Genomic DNA, 21,703 nt, shown 5'->3' on the forward strand with positions numbered 1-21,703 from the left:
TTTATTTATGTGGAAAACATACATGGTGTCTGAAATATGTGTGGTATATGAGGTGGCGTTCAAGTAAATTTATAACGTCATTGCTCTGAGAGATTAAATTATGATTTACACGATATTACCGCGAGTTAATTAAATCAGAGCTGGCTAAAAGTGAATAAATTAAGTATTTGTGATGTCACGTCGCCACTTGGTGCAACGAGACCTTAGGGGATCTCATTTTCCAACATTTCGTTACATAATGACAAATTTAATTTCGTTTAAATCAGCTGCTTGTTATAATATGTTAGGTGGACCAGCCTTACATTAACTCGTGGAAAAAACTGATGTGCTGTTTTTCCCTTACATCCCAAAACTTGTGGCACGCACTGATAAAATAAACGGCATTTCCTTAAAATTCCCTCTTACAATCCTTAAATTAAATTTCTTCTTCGGTTCCTAAGAGAACAAACGAACTATTTAATTTTGTCACTCAACTTACCTCTAGAACTGTAATCGGATGCACGTTGAAACTCTCAGAAAACTCGGTGAAAAAGAAGGCCACTTCTCCCTCCCTGATGAGCAACACGAATAATATGGTCAGAAAGAAAACCAGTATCTTCCATATGGAAATGAACATGTAGTTAAAATATCTAGTTTTATCAAACGATTCTCGCAGTTTTCCCAATCTTTTTATAAACGGTAACGGCGAGTGTTTTGAAATGTAGTTTTCCCACCATCCCATTGAAATGAGGAAGATCGTTATTGGTATTATCCATAAATCTGCTCGGTTTTCTATTATCGGCCACACGATGAAGCCTGTAGCCTGGGCAGATATCGCAATAAGGTCCATTATCACTTTGATGAACCTGCTCGATTCTTTATTATTCCTCGATAGCAATCCTGCGGCAAACAATTAACTGATAACTCATAAATTCCTAAGTTTTTACGTAATACTATACCTAGAACTCCTGGAACAAAACACAGACAATTGGTGAGCATAGCTCCTTTGACAACATCAATGTCGGGAAGGACATAGAAAGCCAAAAGAGCTAATCCAATGGTGTGCGCGGTTTCAGGCAGGCACATGAGCAGGAAGTGTGGAAACGGGGGCCTCTTTGAGGATTTGAAGTAACACATTCTGGTTGATCTGAAGAGGGCACCGAGCTGAGGCACGCAGAAGGCAAAGAATAAACACCACATCCATGCCACCCTCTCTTGAGTTGGCAATTTGACTATAAACTGTTTTTCTCTACCTGAAATTCCAGTCATTATACCATTGTTATAGTTTCCTCCTGACCCATTTACCTAAATCCTTATTACAGTAATGAACTATTTTATCAGGCTTTAGTTGTGAAGTCATAAACAAAAGTGTCCCTTTCGATATGACTCCCGAAGCTAAGACTATGATAAAAGTGACTAAATAGGCAACAATTTTTAAAATTTTGACTGTTATTTCCAGGCATTTTTGGTTCGCCATCGAGCCGCTCTCCTCCTTGATAGGAGGGTCCCTGAAGACGTCCCATCCTTTGGTTTCCTGAACAGTCCTGACGCTGCAACGAAACAATGAAACATAAATTCACGTAGAGATAAAATCATATTGGAAGGAAAGAAGTGAGGCAAGGTCAGTATATTGGTAGATACAGTTTTAAGTACATAATAAAAGTGAGCGGAGTACTTTCTCACTTCTTCAGTGCTGTGTCCTTGTTATTTCGCACTGGCGTAGATGTCTTAGGGCATAAGTAAAATGTTCGAAACACCTTCGATATCCACGCCAATGCGTTATTATGGTTCAGCACTCATTGCAAGTTTTTTTTTCGCGTTTAGTGGCAGAAACCCAGCTCTCCTTGGCATTTGCGTCGTTGAAAGCACTCAGCCGAATTACGGCGCTCTTAAAGATCGTTTTTCTTCTTTGGCTCGACATGAATAAGGTACCTCCTTCCAGAATAAAACTGCATGAAGTCTAAAAACACGCGACGACCGGTTCGATGAGGCGAAGGAACGTCCTTCTGCGTGGGTCCAAGGAGGGTCGTTGTATCGCGCACCAGGATGTTAGTCAGAAGCCTTGATAGCAGCCTGAGAGCAGCAATAAAATAATTCATTAATCGGGCATTCCACCTTTTGCCAAAGCCCTTTGTACACCAATTGACCTCTCCGGTATGGCATTTCTCAAAGGTCGCTGTCCGCAAATCAATTTTGCTAAATCACACCCGTCGTGATGGGCATTCCCGCCCACATTATCACTTTAAAACGAGCATTCCTGGGTACTCTCTACATGATAAAATATCCTCCCAAGCTTGCCACTCGACATGTAAACTGCGATTACTTCTTGCAAGAGCCATTGGTCATTTTGTTATTCAAGGCCTGCAACTCCTGCAAAAAATTCATTTCGATTTATTGTCGCAGCCACCGCCTGACACGAGCAATAAGTACTTCGCAATGTAAGCTCTGTATGACAAGAAGTCCTAGGACAATGCGCTTGTTATACTGGGTGCCACACGCAATCCATCTTAAGATATTATCTCATGAAACGTGGAATTTCTCGGGTTTTTAGGATGACTTCTTATGAGTCAAATTACACAACGCGAAAGATCTCGAAGAACATATCAGGGTCGCGAAAATTTACCAGTCTACATTAGTCATAAAGGAACAATGTTTCACGCCCTGTATAAAGATAAAATCAACTACCTAGAACTAAATAAATTGTGCTTACGGGGGCAGTAACAATAATAACCGTAGATGTGGGTGTATTTGACAATAAGGCACTTATAATATGTTGGTAGGTTTAAGCCGGATTTATAGATTGGCATAACGCAGGCATCACATAAAAAGCTTGAAACGTGCAGAATACGTGGGCCAATTTGCAGATGGTCAAGCTTTGCACAGCACAACACAGGATGTGGTCAATTTTCATGTCTTGTGTTGCCTTGTGTACCTTGTGTCAACCCAATCGAAAGTCGTTATGTTCCAGAGTAAATTAGAAAAAAGACACAATTTATGCAAAAAAAGAAAGCACGTAAATAGTCGAAACTAGAGACAAAATGAAATAATAGAATTTCGAAGCACCAAACAAAGAATATTTATTGTGTAATCACAAGAAATGCTTTTACCAAATAAGGCTATATGGTATGTGCTGTATGACACATACAAAGTGTTGCATTAGCTATTTAACCCCTATCTAGTTTCTATATTTTTGACATTAGAAAAATGGTTCGAACCGGTACCCCCATATGTGACATAAACTTCCTCATTTTTAACGGAACTCTCAAATTTTCTGGCATTGTTAGGGTTTTCACTAAATTTTAAAGCTAGTTTATGTAAGATGTCTTATTTTTAAAATTTATCGTTTTGGAGTTATTTTGGAAAATTTGAAAATTTAAACAACTGCAAGTGTTAAGAATTTTACTTAGTTTTGTTTCTTAACTTACTGGTACTTATAGCCCTTAAATTACGCTCATGTACATCGCTACTTACTCTAGAAGATTCCCAGTCATAAAGGTCCTTTATGATGGAGAATTACGCTATTTTCCAATAGCGGTTTTTGAAAGTGAGTTTTTATCGAGATCTATAATTCGTCATGTCTGCAATAACTCACTTTAGTCAGTGATACAGTATTCACCCGAAGATTGCAATTTACAATCTTAAGCTCATTGCTAGCCTGTGATGGCTTCTGATAGGAGTGCGCCACTGCGTAGAAATCCTTAATTTTTAGTACTTAAGGGCCGAACCAAGTTCTCTCCCTCCCCCTCTCTCTCTCTCTCTCTCTCTCTCTCATTATTTTCTCATTTTTTCATGATGCAACTTGTATAGTAAGTTTAACTTGCAAATTCCCATCACGACGAATTCACGATTAGTATTTAGGCCGTTTTGTTACAAATAAGTGAAAATTGTAATACAGTGAATTTTTGCAAACCAAATTTGTGTTTTCGTGGTTTCATTTATCCATGGAATCTTAACAGCAAGGTCCCACGGAAGTGAATGTTCTTCCGTAACCGTTGCGAATTTTGGAATTGGTGTTTCATGGCTAAGAAAGGATCTAATAAGCTACATTTTGAGATTTTCAATTTAGGAATAAAATCTTCCACAAGCGTCGAAATATTTTTCACGATTTCAAACATCTATAACTTGTTTATTTCAATTGGAATCTCCCAATCTTCTCGACGGCATCGTGTTCAGAACTTTAAAAATGTAGGTGTAGATTGATCGAGAAATCTTGATACATTTTAATATTTCTTTTTACTTGTTTATCAAATTCAAAATAAATTTGAAGCATATCCCGTTTTTCTTTGGGTATAAATGATAGTTTTAGGCATTTTGACAAACACAAAGTTAAACTGTAAAAGAAATATATTATAAAAGTCTTCGAATCATGGTTATTGTTTATTTTTCTTTTCTTTATCAAATATAGAAATTTTGAGAAGTCATTTATGACGTCACCAATATATAGGCTTGACCCACAGAAGGGGGCAATTTTCTGTTACGTAAACACTACTGGATTTAGGTATAAAATGATGTCAATAAAGGTTGCAGACTTTTAAATTCTGAACACACTTCCGTCGAGGAAACCGAGATATTCCATTTAAAATAAACAAGTTATTGACGTTTATATCGTGTAAATTCGAAAGCGATTTTAAGAGTTGAAGAACTTAAACTGAACCTTAAAAAACCAAAAAACTTGGAGGTTCCATTCAAAATAATGAAGTTTATCTTACGTAAGGGGAACGGATCAGGCGAGGGGGACAATGAGGCCATTTTTAAGTTATAATTCTAAAATAAACGGAGATTCCATTTGAATTTTTCTAATGTCAAAATAAAAACATTAGATGGAAAAACAAAGTTAATAAGACACTTTGTATATGCCATATAGTATATGCTTTACAGACTGTCCGGATATAACGTACGAAAAATTTTGAGAGGTGATTTTAGATACGAAAATAATGAAAAAAGTTCTTATAAACATATTCTAAAAATTGCTTCTTAAAACAGGAATTCTAAACATGATTTTTCACAATGTTTCCGTAAGGAATTGGAGGATGAATTGAGATAAACGAACCCCATTTTCAATGTTTGTTGTGAATAAATGATAAATCCTTAATAATATTAATCTTGTTTTTACTGGCTGATGAAAAAAATATTTATATTACAAGAATGACTAAAATGTGTATTAAAATACACTTCGTTGTTCACCTAATCGTGCATCGGTTAAAAAACGAATTTTTCTGGAAAACGGTTCTAACGAGTTGAAAGAAGAAAATTATTTTTATTTGAAAATACAGTAATGTTCGCTTATAACGAACCCGCTTATAACGAACTTTCGGTTATAACGAACTAATCTATGAAGTACGAACTCAAGTACATTTAAACGTATGTTATTTTTGTCATTTATAACGAACCCGCTTACAACGAACTTTCGCTTATAACGAACCTTAAATTTTTAGAAGAATAGAAAAACTTTACGGTTATAACGAACTTAACGCGGGATTTTACCGAAGTCCCAAAGAAGAAAAGTAAACAATTCTCGGGGAAAGTCCAAAATCGTTTGAAGCAAATTGCTGACACAAACGACACAGTTGTTCCTGTATATTGATAGCGTTCAAAGAATTCGTTCGTTAAAAAAATCATGAGTTATATCATTAAAAAAAAAAACGTAAAGCTTTAACTTTAAATTGTAAATATGACATTGTTAAACGGTTGCAGAGACATGCCAAACAGAGTGAAATTTGTTCAGAAATGGGATTAAGTAAATCAACGGTAAGAACAATAAAATATGCAATGTTCACAGATATTTTTTTTTGTTATTCCAGTAATTTTCCGGCTTTGTAATAAATTATGTAATTTGAAATGGTATTAATACGAATTAAAATTTGACTATACATATGTAATTTTAGGTTGCAACAATTTGGAAAAATAAAGAAACAATCCTAAAAACCTTCGAAAGTGGACAAAATTCAAATGTAAAAAAAATCAAAAAGCCCAATAATTATGAAGTTGACCAAAGACTCTTAAAATGGTTTTCTCAACAAAGAAATAATAACGCAATTGTTAGCGGTGCTATATTACAATCAAAAGCTGAAGATTTTGCAAGTAAGGTGTCCGGAAACCAGGAACCGAAATTTAATAGAAGCTGGATCGAAAGGTTCAAAAGAAGGCATAATATTACGAGTGGAAGAATTGCTGGAGAATCGACTTCAGTTGATATGAACATTGTAGATGACTGGCTGCAAAACAAATGGCCAATAATTAGGTCAAACTTTAAGGATGTGGACATCTTCAATGGAGATGAAACCGGTTTATTCTTCAAGCTTACACCTGATAGAACACTAAAGTTTAAAGGGCAAACCTGTGAAGGTGGAAAGCTTTCCAAAGAAAGAATCACTATATTTGTTGTAGCGAATTTGACAGGATCCGAAAAAAGAAAGTTATTGGTAATTGGAAAATCTAAAAACCCTAGATGTTTTAAGAATATTGTACAATTGCCAGTAACTTATAAGTCCAATAAAAGGGCATGGATGAATTCAGAGATTTTTATAAATGCATTACGTGAATGGGATGAAGAATTACGCCGTAAAAAAAGAAAAATCATATTGTTAGTGGATAATTGTCCGGCTCATCCCGATGTTAAAAATTTGATGTGGATTACGTTAGTGTTTATGCCACCAAACACTAGTTCTAAATTACAACCTATGGATCAGGGTGTTATCCATAGTCTAAAGAGTCATTATCGACGACTCCTTCTCTCGGAAATGATATCTTGTATGGATAGTGGTAAGGAAAAATTTATTATCACTCTTTTGGATGCAATACGCTTTATTCATATGGCATGGCAAAAGGTGTCAAAGCAAACGATTAGAAATTGTTTTCGACATGCCGGTTTTTTCGAAAATGAGAATTTTGATTCAGATGATGACTTACCATTAGTCGAATGGCTTAAAAAAAATCAATGCAAAAATAAAACCGATATTCAAGAGGATTTTCTTCAAACCAACAACGATTTTCATGAATTTGTTCATGTGGATGACAATCTTGTGAGCGTTGAGTTTTTAGACGATAATGCCATTATTGCGTCTGTGTCTTCTGCATCTGACACTTATGATGATGATGAGGAAGACGAAGATGCAGCATATGAGAATAATGAAATAATATCCGTTCCTACAACCACAGAAGCACTTCGATATGTTTCTAGTATTCGTCAATTTCTTCAATCGCGAAATACTCCACAAAATGTTCTCGATGGAATAGCCCATGTGGAATTACATATAAATGAAATTCATTTCACCACAATAAAACAAACCAAAATTAGCGATTTTTTTCTTTCTAATTCCTAAAAAGTGTTGTTAAATTTAACAAATATGTATTATTTAAATTGGTTACTAGTTGAAGAATGTTACTTGTTGACTTTTTTAAAATATATATGTATGTAAATAAAGTGAGTTATGTATTAATTAAAAAAACAATCATAACACCATTTATTGCTTATAGCGAACTTCGGTTATAACGAACTATTTACTACGGTCCCTTGGGGTTCGTTATAAGCGAACATTACTGTATTTGCAATTCAGTAATTCGATTGAAAAAATTAAGATATGTCACAATCAATAAGTTAGGGCTACATTTACGTCCCTTTTGTACGTGTCGCCCTTGATTAAAATCTGCAAAAATTAATACAAATGAGTCTTCCTCTTCCAACTTATTAAGTATACTGAATTTTGTAATTTTAGCGCAAACTATTTCAAAAATGTTTCGAAAAATTTATATTCAGGGTTCCCCTTAGAGGGGTTCTTGAATCTTTAAGAGCCATGTTGGGGGCTGATTTTTCTGTTATTTTAATCTCTAAAATCACCTCCCAAAAAGTATCATTGTTGTTTCCGGACATCCTTTATGATATATGCTATATGACATGTGTATAATGTATGTATGATATATGCTGTTTCACTTGTAACATGGATTTTTTTACCCAATACATGTGCAAACCACGGTTCAAAATTTTACACTACTAACTTTCAATTACAAGACGCTTGTATGAAACTTTGAGGGAATTTTCAAAGTATCTTGCCAGCCTTGGTGTTGGTCGAAAGTAATTTAAAATTAATTAAGCGAGCTATGTGGTTTGAACAATGTTATCGCTTACATACCCACGTCAATGAAAATGGTATCAAGATTTTAAGAAGGCGGGATTAATTTCAGTTTATCTGATGGCGTAACCTTAATTTGCCTCTTGTGAGGTTTTGACTTTCCTTGTGTTTTTACGATCACTTTGAGCTTGCCAGATTAATCACATACTGTGATTTGCAATGAGGCCTTGATTCGCTTTCAAAGTTACTAGCAGACATTCAAACCGAACTCGGGCTGTAACTAAAGTTGATGTAGTAATTGATAAATGAAGAAGCGCCCTGTACTATTTTTATTAAAGTGTAAAGAAAATTCCCTGTCTAGTGGGGTTGTCAAGAAATATTTAATAATGTCGGTTAAATTTAATATAGTTCTAGCGACTTGATGAGTAATATCGCGGTTCCTACTGCACGAACGGAGAGATTGTCATTACTCTTCCTAACAGTTTGTCTTGGGGGGCCACGGGAATTTCATACATCAACGACTTGATGTAATCCTAGAGGAAAAAATCCAACGGGTTTAAATCGGGGCTTCCCGCTGGTCACCTTATAGGTGGTCAGATCCCGACTTAAACCCGTTAAATTCATTGTTCAGAAAAATGTTGGTTTAGATTATCCTGCACAGTACGAGCAAAATGTGCTAGTGTTCCGTCATGTTGCAACGCCGTTCTATCGCCATAGGAACATGTGCATTGCCCAATAATTGAGGAAGTCAGGAGGCAAAAAAGTGTTTATTTTGTTTGATTTAATTCTAGTCGCTTATGTTGAATATCGAAGTCTTTTGAACAAAAAGTACTCTGGAACCAATACGGCTCACTTTTGACTAGGGATTTCCATGCAAATATTAGTGACCTCAATATTTCCTATAATAGCCTTAAGTTTGGAACACCATGAATATATAATTACCCTAACTGTATGCTAGCGCATAATAGACTTACAAAAGGTGACCAGTTTACAAGATATCCTTCAAGTTCCCAATGACACAATATGTTGCCTATCGGCAAAGTTCCTAAGGTGATCGGTATATCGGAGGTTCTGGCCGAAGTGAAGAAATTAGTTGCCCTTCAGAGAAGCTGTGTGTCAATCTGAATACCAAAGACCTCCGGAGAATCTCTTTTATTAGCGAACATCATAAACCGAGTTTTATATTTACAATTAGATTATTTCTGTGACAATTGAGACAATTGTCTACTAGTGGTTGCTTAATCAAATGCTCTTCATGCAGTCACCAGTTGCAATAACCATGTAGATGTTACTTGCTAGGAGATGCTTTGATAAATATGACTCGAGGTCGTTGACATAAAGATTAAATAACAAAAGAGGAGACGGTGCACTACCCTGAGAATATACCATAACCAGGCTCTGTTAAGGACTATTGAACTTCACCAATTCTAACTATCATAGATCTGCTAAATATATAAATATGCAACTAATAACCCATTGAACACCCTTCAGGATCAAGGCCTGCTACTTTTCATATTTCCGGAAAAAGACTCTTACATATGTATATGGGAAATTCGAGTATTAGAAGAGAGAAATATAATATATAATATATTTCAGTGATACCTATGTATTGAAAAAGAGTGAATTGAGGTGGACAAAATGAGACTTCCTCGCCACAAAGCAAATAAATCTACGCAATACAGAATTTTTTACTGTAGATCAGTAACCCGGTATCAGTGCAAAGTTTCAGGTGAAAAGTCGTTAAGTATCAATATGGTAGAAGTTTATCACTAAGAATGCATCATCAACAAAAAAGAGAGTTATTGCGCTTCAAGGTCAACGAAAAAAATTGAAATAATGAAAAAAACTCACACCAACATTTATTTGAATGATTAAAAAAAATGTGAGTTGGAGAAGGGGAAAGAAGTGGATATAGAACCTAAATTGAGTGGCAGGAAAGAGAGCCGTACCTAGTTTCACTCAGTTTTGTAGAGTAAATTAAGTCACCGAGGGTTAATCTCAACTACCTACTTATGTATTACCAAATATGTGAATGTATTCTACATTTTTTGCAATTCTATGAAATCAAAATAATGATGAAAATATCGATTGAAACTGACTCAGATATAGAAACAGGGTCCATAGTGATAAACATAACAATACGAAATCTCCTCTGTAGAGTGTGTTCACTTTGACACTTTCTTATTTAAAATATATATCTAGTCATGTCCTCATTCTAGTCGTGAAATCTAATTTACCTTCGAAAGTAGATATTCATTTTCTTCAAAGTCAGATGTAACTTTACTTGACTCAAATGCAATTTTAGTTACAGATCACCAAACTACTGAACGAATTTAAATTTAAAAAATATTAGTCCAGAAATTTACTTCTAAATGTGATTTGAAATATTGCAAAACCCGAAAATTAGCCCTGTTGCCTAGTCTGTTCTTTTTCGAATGATGAAGCTTTTTTTGTATTTTTGGTTTTTACAGATTCTTTACTACATCTGCCCTATCTAGTTTTTTTCACCCTATAAATATTCGGTGGTTGAACTGAGAATAAGGGTATACAAGGTGTAACATAGCATCATGAAAATATTTTACAGAGCGATACTACTTTGCAAAATAATAAAAAAAATTTAATAGATCCATGGTCAACAACGCACCATTTGGGATATACTGGATGACAGAGTTTCTAATTTTTTTAATATATTGCGTTTTTGTTACGAACGTCTTGAGTTCAATTTTTGAAAATGCAAAATGTCAAAAAACAAAATAAAATTAGTAAAATGGCTGAAACTCAGCTATGGCTTCTTAGATTACAGACCAAAATATGTAGACTTAACTTTTGTAATTTAAATCAATAAATATTTTTGCAAATTCTACGATAACGATGAAAGATGTGAAAATATTGCAAGAGAAAAAAAAGCTAAAGAATTGAATAAGGAATATATATTTAGTACCAAAATTCATACAGGGTTTCCAGAAAAAGGTCCAGAGCATAAAATAGTATATGACCCAAAAAATATATAACATTATGGGTTTGGCTACCGACAACTTTGACATTTTGTTATAGACAGTCTAAAAGAAAGTAGGTGTACGAATTTTCAAAAATTTACCTAAAGACATGCTTGAGAAAAATGCGAAATATGAGAAAAAATGTGAGTTTGCCACCCTGTGTGTTGGCTATCGTACTTTTTGACCATATTTCTATTAGGATTAAAAAAATATTTTGAAGAGTATTGTCTCCTTCTGAAATATTTCCATGATGATGTGTGACTCTTTGAATACAGGGTGAATCGGAAAAATCACGCCAAGTATCATAAGCAAATGTGTAATGTAAATCAAGAACAAATGTATAAAACTCAAATGTTACTCGATTTTCATTTTTTTACAAGCTTTAGCGTAAAAGGAAAAAATAAATTAAAAATCCATAAAGATATTTTATACATTAACATTTTGGTCACCATAGTGTTATGTTCATAAATGTTTAAAAACACCATCATTGACTTCTAAACATTTTCTACTTCCTCTTTACAGGGCATTGATCGTTGTCCTGATTAACTAATTTCTTTTTTAAACAGCAGCTGCTGCATTAGTAATTCGTTGAAGTAGAACACCCCGAGAGTCAACTTTTATTTTGTATACTTAATTTTTAAACCAACTACATAAGCAATAAGCTAATGGTGTGAAATTTGGAAAATTTAGAAACCAACTAGTAGGGCCACCGTGACCAACCCAACGCCCTGGAATGCTTTCGTGTAAATCTTGTATAACCATTACCAAAACCATAAACAAACGCCATATTTGCATATTCTAAATTTCTATAAATGTTTGATATTTTGTAATACTTTAATTGAACTGCAAAATATATATGTTATCAATATCATGAATAACAAAATTTTATTTGAATTGAAAATAGAACGCGAGTTAGAAAAAAATTATTTGCGGTATAACTCATAAACAAATAAAAATTGTATAACAAATTAAAGTTTTTCTACATTTATTTTTTGTGGAAACACGTTCCTAAAGTTTGGTGTCATCTTTCTTACTCACTGTGTATAGTCTGGACAAATTTCAATGTTTTGAAGACAAGGCTACTGGAGCGATTAAATATTTTTTCTTGTCTTTTACTTTGGAACTAAAAATACAAGTTCTATGTTACAATTTTCGATAAAACCTCATTTAGTTATTACCTTAGTTACATAAATATAATTGTTACATTATTTTGCTTCAGTTTTTTTGAGCATCATGATCATGTTAAGGACATTTTATAATTCGATCAATTTTTCAGTTATAATCTAAAGTTGCACTTTTTAAAATATAACCCGTGGTTGATTTAAGCTTTATTGAGAAGCGAATTTTTCCCTTCAAAATGAACTATGGTATATTGGAACTACTATGGACCGAAATTAGTTTTTTTTACAAAAACAACCTTTTACAATAGGTACAGCGGTTTACCTTTGCATAACGTGCTTTGTTCGTTCAGAAAATGTCTGTAAAAAGTTATGGAAAATATTATATGTTTCTAATGATTCATTCAAAGAAATAATAAGGCCAACATTGCTTCTGAAACATATTTCAATCAAAATCATGAAAGTGCACCGCCTGATAAATTCATTTGTCATTTAAATAATCAAAAAAGCACGTTGTCGATAGGTAAATCGCTAAAGCTTATTGTAAAAAGTTCTTTTTGAAAAAAAAGTAACTTCGGCCCATATTGTATAGGTCTAATATGTTATAGTCGACTTGAAGGAAATAAAATTCTCTTTCCAATTATATATAATTCAACTGCGACGAATATCAAAAACAAACAATTTCATGTTAGAACTGAAAAACTAATCTAATTATAAAAGTTTCCTTAACATTATCTTAATCTACTCAAAAAAGTGTCCCAGTAATGCAGCAATTATATTTATGTAACTGCCGTAATAACTACGATTTATCAAAAACAGCAAAAATCAAACTTTGGCTTCTAGCCTGAAAACAAAGGCTAATTAAAATTTTAATTATTATTCCACTAGACAGCTAAAGTTGCATAAAACAAACATCAAGTGTCTTCTATTCTTTTTTTTTTATCCCATATAGTTACTGAGATTTCCTACATACGTATCGAAATATGATCTCTCTGTATATGTATTATAAACAGCAGTAACTAGAAGATTCAGAGCAAAATGGCAAAACTTTCGAATGTTATCTTATCCCATTGTACCAACAAGATTAACATCTGAGAGACCATGGGTCTGAAAAAATTGAATTTCAAATGTAATGTGTTTATATGTAAAACGATGCTAAAATATGTATTCTTTAGAGTATTCAAATGTTTTTCTTCTTTATCTGAAGAATATAACGTGTCTCTGAACATAGTGCCGTAAGTTTAACCATATATTCTTGGTCTCAAAATATGACGAAAATTCATATAAATATATAACAAAAAGCATTTGGGTTTCACTGTACAAGGTGTGCAAAGTTAGTTCTTAAGGATGGTTTCTTTGGCAAATGAAATTGTGTACCTTATTACATTTCGTGCTCTTCTGGAATCTCTATAAAGAAATTGCCACTTTTTCCAGGAGGAATACTAATTTTTGTTGCACTCAACTTTATTGACGATTTTATAAGAAAAATATTGAACTCAAAGATTTTTACATAAAAAAGGTACCCTTGTTGAAAGTCGGAGTCTTTAATAGTTTTCGAGAAATTTGAAATTTCACAAAGCGTTGGATACTATGTTTTATTAAATAAATATCAGATTTAAAACTCATTGAGACTTGAAATGAAACAAAAAAATATTTGCGATATTTCCGTATATAACAGCTTTTATTAATAAGGTCTGGTAGTGAGAATGATACTGATGAATGATAATAAAATAAATTGAATAAAAAAGGTTATAAATCTGATGTTTATTTAATAAAACACAGTATCCATTGATTTCTTGTCCCAATTTTCTTCAAAACTTTTGGAGATTTAGACGTCCGGTAATAGTTCTTTTTTATGTAAACATTTTGAGATTTTATATTTCCTATAAAATCATCAATGAAGTTAAGTAGAAAAAATCTATGTTCTTTTTAAATGCTACCCCCCTATATTACTTGCCCCTGGAAAAAATGGCAATTTCTTCATAGAGAATCAGAAAGAGTACAAAAAGTTATAATAAAGTACAAAACCATAATATGAATAAAACCACCTGTCGTGTTCTATTAATCCTTTCATACCAAAATCAAAGTTCTTAAAAATGTGTGATGAAGCTATTGAGCGAGAAGATTGCTATGGTAAAATTAGTAGATAGTTCAGCAGCTACGTACTGACCTTCTCTGAACTGGCTACAGAAACCAGGAGTTAAGAGAGAAAAGTTAAAAAAGTAAGGAGAATTATAATCGTTGTTAAAACGCAAGCTGTTCAGGTCAGTTAGGGTTTCTGAGATTCCCGACGACATTGGAAATACTACCCTGAACAATGCTAATAGATCAATTGATGCTGGAACGAAAGCATGGGGGGTGTAAATTAGAATTTAAATGAAATAATAGGAAACACTATCGAAAAATTACAAAAGAAGTGAAACGAAATACCAGAGAACAACTGGACAAAAAGTTTAAACCACGACTGGATATAGAGGTAACAAAGAGCACGAGGAGATCAACTACTAGATGACGTAATTTTTATCTGAACATGGGTGTTTTGTATGGTATTATTTCAGATTCAAAATAAGCAATTGTGATAGGTGCTGGTACTACGAAGAAAGCGATACTGCAGAGCACCCAAAACATCAAAAGTACAACTTTTGCATGCAAAAAAAAACTGGAAGATGGTGGATACATGGATCATGATTCAGTTTAAAAAAAGAGAAATGGTGGAAAATCATAGGGACGGTTGACGTAGGAGGGAGAAAGGCTGACTGAGGAAGGAACAAATATAAATCTCACCCCCCCCCCCCCCCTCTTAGGAATGCTGGCCGGAAGTCCTGGGAAAGATCCAGAATGTGAACTAAATAGGCCACGGTAGACTGGATACCAGGAGTCCCAGGCTGAGAGGCCGACTAATGTCGTACTATCAATGATTTTCTAAAGTCCATAACGTATTTCATCAATTCACTAAAGAAAAAAAGGCTTCTGGCACTGATGAGTGTTGATTGTGGGAAAAACCATATGACTGGAAACACACAATATTCAGATCTCCAAAGTTTCCCAATTTGGGGAGAGAATTTAGTAAAACCTGTATGAAAGAATTCAACAAGATAACCTGGCACCTATTAAGATCAAAGAAACTGGGAGGCAATCAGAAAGTAAATGAAAGCAATACTGAAGAGTGAAATTGAAGAAGAAAACATTTGTAAACAACAAACAAATCTTCAGAAACAAAAACGAAATATCGGGAATAACTATCTTTTTTCGTGGGAAAACTACAATGTAGAGATAATTTCTCTAATGGGAAAAATGATTTCCACTCCTCATCCGAAGAAATGCTTTACGGCGGTATCAAAGGAGGGGGAGTGAATGGAAACCGAATGAAGAACGGAGAAAGTGTTTAACGGGAATTCCCTATAATTATTAAAGTGAATTCTGCACTGGAAGGTCGAATAACATCGACATCACCAATGGGTGCCGGTCAGAACTTAACGCATTTACCGCATTCGCTACAAAAAAAATATAGGTTCGGGCTAACGCAACATAGCCAGATATAACATAAGAACTCCATATTGTGTGATTTTATTATAATCCTTCCTCATAATATAAATATTTATTTTAAAAAATGTAGCAATATCGACGCCAATGTTCATCTCCCTTACCCTTCCAACTCACTTTAACTGCACTATTGGTAATTTTCAAATATCATCGTTTTAGTCTCAATTATGCGGGCTTATTCATTTAATTCTTAGTATAATCTTACCTTCCTCCATAAATATTTTCTGTAAGTGGAGAGCTTTCATCGTCCGAAAAATTTTCGTCACTGTAACTGTTGTCGTTCCGTATATTAGCAGTCATTTCTAGAAAGAAAAAAAATTCAATGAGCACATTTTCTCAGCGAACCAATGCAACAACATTCAGCCTCATTTTGAATGTGGTAGCTGCACCTTAAAATTAGTGTCAAATACCCAACAGCAAATTGTTATTGATTGTAAAGTTCCTGACATTATCAAAAAAGCGAAATTTCTAAAGCAACTAAGCAAGAAATTATAGTCGAAAACAAACATCTTTTTCTGCGGGCAAACCGCATCAATAATTTATTATGTAACCAGAATCATTGATGAAGTACCGTTCGACGGTAACCATTCAAACAGCACACCGACAGCGGGGTTGAACGGCCTAAAATTAAATCCCGAGAGTTCATCTCAGGTTAGAAAGGAGGCAATTTCATTTTCACAGTTACTCTCGCTTTCAGCGGCTCAAATAATTAAGCGTGTACCTGCACCAGGTATATAACGGTACCAAAGCGCCCGAGCCGGTATAGAAAGAAGATGAACGAGCACCTATTCAAGATCTAGAAGAGCTTTAATTTCTCAGCGTTGCGGAAAATTGGCCTAGATTACTGTGCTTCATTTGCAAGAGAAATCGAAAGCTACGTGCATTGAAATTGAGTTTTCACCAATTCCTGTAAAGATAAAATAATCTTTTTCAATTTTTTTTAAGACAACACAGAGCCAATCTTGTACAAGTTGCCATAATTGTTGTCTTTTTTCACACCTTCGCCATTATTTGCCAAAATTTGGGTGTGCCCTCGTTTGTTGTTTGTCAACTCCTTCCACAAATACTTTTGTATAATAATATTGAAATTATCTTTGTATTTATTAAGGTGGGGCCCCAGCAACTATGTGCCTGTTTCCTTGAAACAGCACTGATTAAGTCACGCTTTGGTTTCTGCTTTGTAGGTGCTCTTGACGCAAATGTTACAGAACAATCGTTATTTCCTACGATTTAACTTTAATAATTCTTCCGGTTTTGAAAAATAATACGCCCGTCCATAATATAAAATTTGATCCATTATAATTGTTGTAATTTCGCCTATTATGCTTTCTAATTTTTTTTTTGGTGGACTCGCCTGATAAGTAGCCACTACAGCACCTCTTTCATAACGAAAGCATATTTTGGACAACATTTTCAGTAATCGTCGATAAAATTTAGCTACTCGTTCAAACGGTTCTTCTCTGATGATTCGAAAAATGATGATTAAATCTCGCAGATAAGCATCATAGTTTTATAATGACCGTCTCTGGATCCTTTTATGGACGTTAAAAAAGCCATTAATTGTGCATTGCAACACATCCCTTTTGAATATGTATGTTAATACATGTTTAGAGTGGACTACAACATGATGCCCCGGGAAGATGCTGGCAAGGTCTATACTATTTCACGCACGATGAAGTAATGAATTGATGTTATGACAGTTATTAATGTTTTAATAATTGAAATTGTAGGTCAATAATACTTTTACATAAGGTAAGGACTATTAGAGAAAATCTTGTAATCTAACTACATTAGTGCCCCGTGGAACAAATCTGACAAACATCAAATGTGTGTCAAATCTCGTATTAATTTTGATTTTCAACTAGCCAATAATTTGAATGGAACCATAAATATTTATTGACTTTATGCATATTACTGCAAATTCTGTATTCATAAAATAAATTTTCAATATTATTTTAGCATAGAGTAATTTTATAACCAATAAAATCTGATAAATTTATAATTGCACTTTGAAAATATTCCAATCCGGCACGCGACCTTCAACCAGTGATTTGTGACATCCACAATTACGACCAATGAGAGAACTTCGTTCTGCTGAGATTATAGTTACTGAAAAGTAGTGCAAATTTCAAATTTATGAGAGAGTATGCTTTTAATATTTATTTATTTTGTTTGTGTATTGATTTGTCTCCTTTTGGGTGTTTAGCACTTGACAATTGTTAAAATTTAGAAGTATTTTACATCAGAAATAAGTCATTTGGCTGCGAACGAATTTTGCACACTGTTCATTTCCCTCTCTTTTGTTTTTTTGTTATAATATTTAATGGCAGCGGGCCAACACCGTTGAAGGTTCCTTTACAATTCTTCATACTTCAATGAATTTAATATACTGGTAGAATTGAAGTTCTACATGGCAACAGGTAAGTAAAATTTAGATAAATGTTTTTCCTATATATGTATATGTGTATAGAGCATATTTGCCTGAGTTCGGATGCTCCAATTTCGAATGTGCATAGATAAAACACATTGAAGTATTACAAAAGGATTTTCCTTCTGCGGAGAATCGTGGCTAGGATATGTGTTAATTCAATTAAGGATTAGTTACTCGTCAATCGTCCTTGATTATGAAAATTGCCTTTGAATTATACAAAAATCGTAAATAATTCCATAAAACTTGAAACCTCTAGCCACTAATATTACACAAGCAAGTTTTGATCACAATATGACAAAGAAAAACGATAAAAAGAGATAATAAAACTCAACGTATCTGTGACAGACAAAGAGCGAGGGCAAATCTTTTTGTCTTGCAGATTACATATTTTCATTTAATTAATATTTTATTTTCTTGGATTTTATATATGTGCGAAAAAACCTTTTCCATCCTCAAAAATTAAGGTTGCCAACTTTACTGGCTGTTGATATCACGATGATAGCGTTTTGGTTTGTGTAAATTTTATGGATTTTTAAAGAAAAATTCATAGAAAAATAATCATATTCGAACTAACAAGAAGATCTATAACAATATATTAATACAACACAGCCATCTAATCTCAATCTGTAATAAAATAGGTAATTTCAATTTTTTCTCATTATGTTTTTTTCATTTATTTTTTTATGATGGTGACATAGGAACAGAATCATGTTGCATCAGACATAGATAGGATCAAGTCAACACTAACAATCACAACACATAGACGGACAACACAAAAGGAAACTTTGGTTGCATCATTGCAACACCAAAATCTCCTGACTCATTTCTGCATCCACAAACCATAACAACATGTTCATAATAATACTGAATTAAAGTAACCAACTAAAATTCATCTGCTTTGCGACGCAATTAAGGTTTCTGTTTTTCAATAAATTTTAATTACCTCTTGACTTTTTTCCATGCTGGGTCATTGTTCTATGAAGATGACTTTGTTTTATGAATCCTTTGAATCGAAACCGATTCGATATGGGCAATGGTTTAGCCAGTTGAAAAGAGCCAATAACACAAGATTTTATCGCAGTTTCCTCTCATTCTGTTTTCGGATGTGTCACAATCGGATGGGCTTCTGTGAAGACATCACAGTGATGCAAATATGTTATAATGATTATTAAAAACGCATTATAATAACGCCAATTATCGGGCTTTTTCCCACATTCTTTGGGAACAATAATTTTTTTACGGCAATTTCGCCGCTCTGATTCGCACGGGGCGACCAATTTTTGTTATGGGAATTACAATGTGTAAATGTAAAAATAGTATAGTACAGAGGCTGAACAGAAAGCTATATTTTGTTACAAAACGAACTAATAGTATAATATACATAAGCCTGCTTGAACAGCTTGCTTTGGGCTTGAAAACAGTGCGAGTGAAAGTAGGTTAAGATTGGCAGCTTGTAGAGTATTATATACCACAATTGCCAGCCGGTATATACCATGGTAAAAATTATATCAATGGGTTATATAGGTCTAGTGAAAAGTTGTTTCGGAGGTAATCACTTATGGTATAATATATTTGTCATTGGGAATTTTATGTCCATCAGTTTTAAATTTTTATAATTAAATGGACATTACATTAATGAATTTCATAATGTTAATGAAGTTCCAAAAGTGATAGAAGTATTAATATTTCTGTCGGGACTTTCCAAATTCTAGTAGAAGAGCAAAATTTCTGTTGTCAATTAGTATAGTAACTTATACAAGACGTACAGTAATATCATATTTCGCGAATCCGTGATTTAATATAATATTAAGCCACACACATTAAAATGCTCCAGTCGAGAAGTCACTTATAACAACTTACCAAAAAATGTATAAATAGATTTCCATCAGTTAATTGAATGGGTTTTCGCTTAACGGATGAATCTGTTAGGTTCTGGTAGCTATTTTGATATAAAGCGGGGGGCAATAGAGATGATTTTAGTTGGTGAATGGTATGCGTTGGGTACCTCAAACTGGTGTGTTTTATTCATATTTAATCCCATAAATAAAACTTAGATGAAAAGACATATCGGTTCCAGGTATTAGACCCCCTGTACCAATTGCCGACGAAAACTATCTAAGAATTTAATTATTGACAGACATGATATACTAATATTCAGTACCAAGACTTCTTTGTTATGGTTCTGTAATATGTTAAAAAAATTGAATGTCGATAATCAAAAGATATCTAACATTTCCTGCAACCAAACTTCTAAGAATTAGTTCATGTTTTTTATACATTTTTGCATATTATTTTCTGTAAGGCAATAAGAAGGGAGTTTTTTTTATAGAGAGGAGTTATTATATTTTTAAGCATATGAAGAAATGTTTTACCGTCTGATTCAAACTTTTGACAGTGCATGAAATTTGCCAAATTAGCAATCTAATTTTGTTATTGAACCGTGTAATTATAAACAAGGCGTAAAATATTAAAATTACAATAAAATCAGTGAACAAAGAAACACCGTCGGAAACACCCTTTCATAACCGGATAATTCTTTGAAATTCGAATCGAATTCCACACTAATTTTAATGAGGCAATTCGAATATTTTTGGCTTCTTCATTCGGAGCTTTATTATTGAAGACCCAACTGTTTTACTGTTTATAATAATAAGTAACCCTTATTTCCCACTAAACTATATATCATGTCAAAATGTTAAGCTGCAAAAACGACTAGTATTAACTTAGTTTTATTTAATTGCGTACCAACACGTAATTGCATGCACCATATCCTTTCTTAACTAGTCATACAACTAATCCGGATCTAGTTTTCGTAACAACCGTTTCGCCACAAGCACCGTGTCAACATCGCATTCAAATATTTTATGACGAATAATATGGAGACAATGGATCTTTCTAACAAATTAGTCACACATGAAGATGAGGTTCCTCTGTCCTTGGCCATACTGGAGATATTCATCAATGATGAAGAAACCTTTTTCATGTCCCCGGTAGTTGACCAATTTGCATCTAATAACAGTACTTATCGTAGATGATATTTATGGTGATGCAGCGATGAATGACGCTATGATACATCTCTGCTTAATTAATAATTTTTCTTCCATACATATCTAACGGCAGTTTGTATGTCACATATGGCTGGTGAAATTGTTCTTCACACATACTTCTTCCTCATTTTTGTGTAATAAATACCGTTTCCCCATCCATCACCTCTCCACACACTCTAGCATACAAATGAAGAAAGCTGAAATGTTCATACTTACTGAACTACTCTACTTCCTACTTTTCGTCAACTTGAGGCCGTAGACATCCGCTTGAGGGGCACAAAAATCGCTAAACTAAGTCACCCTCGTCAGTCAAGTTTTTAATTTCATTTTCGTCCCCTCGAAAATCGGGCGTTCTTTCGAAAAGGGGGGCGCGCGCGTTACGATTGCCCCATCCTCGATTAGCAATCTCACGTTATCAACCAAGAACTGTCAGCTGAAGAAACGAAGAAATCAAATCCGTTGACTGGAAGGAGGTTCGCATGCGCGGCTGGTGGGTGAATGTCTTGGCGCGTTTAGTCGA

The 21,703-nt window shown here is 33.9% G+C and overlaps 2 protein-coding genes across 3 annotated transcripts in view; one reads left to right on the forward strand and one right to left on the reverse strand.

The window, feature by feature from the left end:
- kkv (hyaluronan synthase-like protein kkv) overlaps positions 1-21,629 on the reverse strand; it is a 33,883-nt gene extending 12,254 nt beyond the window's left edge. The window contains exons 1-5 of one of the 2 annotated variants that reach the window (XM_066299048.1): positions 21,400-21,629; positions 15,911-16,007; positions 1,285-1,529; positions 939-1,232; positions 479-879 (exon numbers count right to left, since the gene is read on the reverse strand). In XM_066299048.1, the coding sequence (XP_066155145.1) occupies positions 479-879; positions 939-1,232; positions 1,285-1,529; positions 15,911-16,005 (1,035 nt within the window). In that variant the 5' untranslated portion in view covers positions 16,006-16,007; positions 21,400-21,629. The remainder of the gene's footprint in view (positions 1-478; positions 880-938; positions 1,233-1,284; positions 1,530-15,910; positions 16,008-21,399) is intronic. The other variant, XM_066299040.1, reaches the window with a different exon arrangement.
- LOC136347054 (tigger transposable element-derived protein 4-like) lies at positions 5,243-7,505 on the forward strand. Its single transcript, XM_066296691.1, has 2 exons — positions 5,243-5,727; positions 5,865-7,505. Exons 1-2 carry the CDS (start codon positions 5,707-5,709, stop codon positions 7,299-7,301), a joined length of 1,458 nt encoding a protein of 485 aa, XP_066152788.1. The 5' UTR covers positions 5,243-5,706; the 3' UTR covers positions 7,302-7,505.
- Positions 21,630-21,703: the final 74 nt, after the last annotated feature.

The sequence above is a fragment of the Euwallacea fornicatus genome, chromosome 2 (assembly GCF_040115645.1).
Source record: "Euwallacea fornicatus isolate EFF26 chromosome 2, ASM4011564v1, whole genome shotgun sequence".
Taxonomy (NCBI): Eukaryota; Metazoa; Arthropoda; class Insecta; order Coleoptera; family Curculionidae; genus Euwallacea; species Euwallacea fornicatus.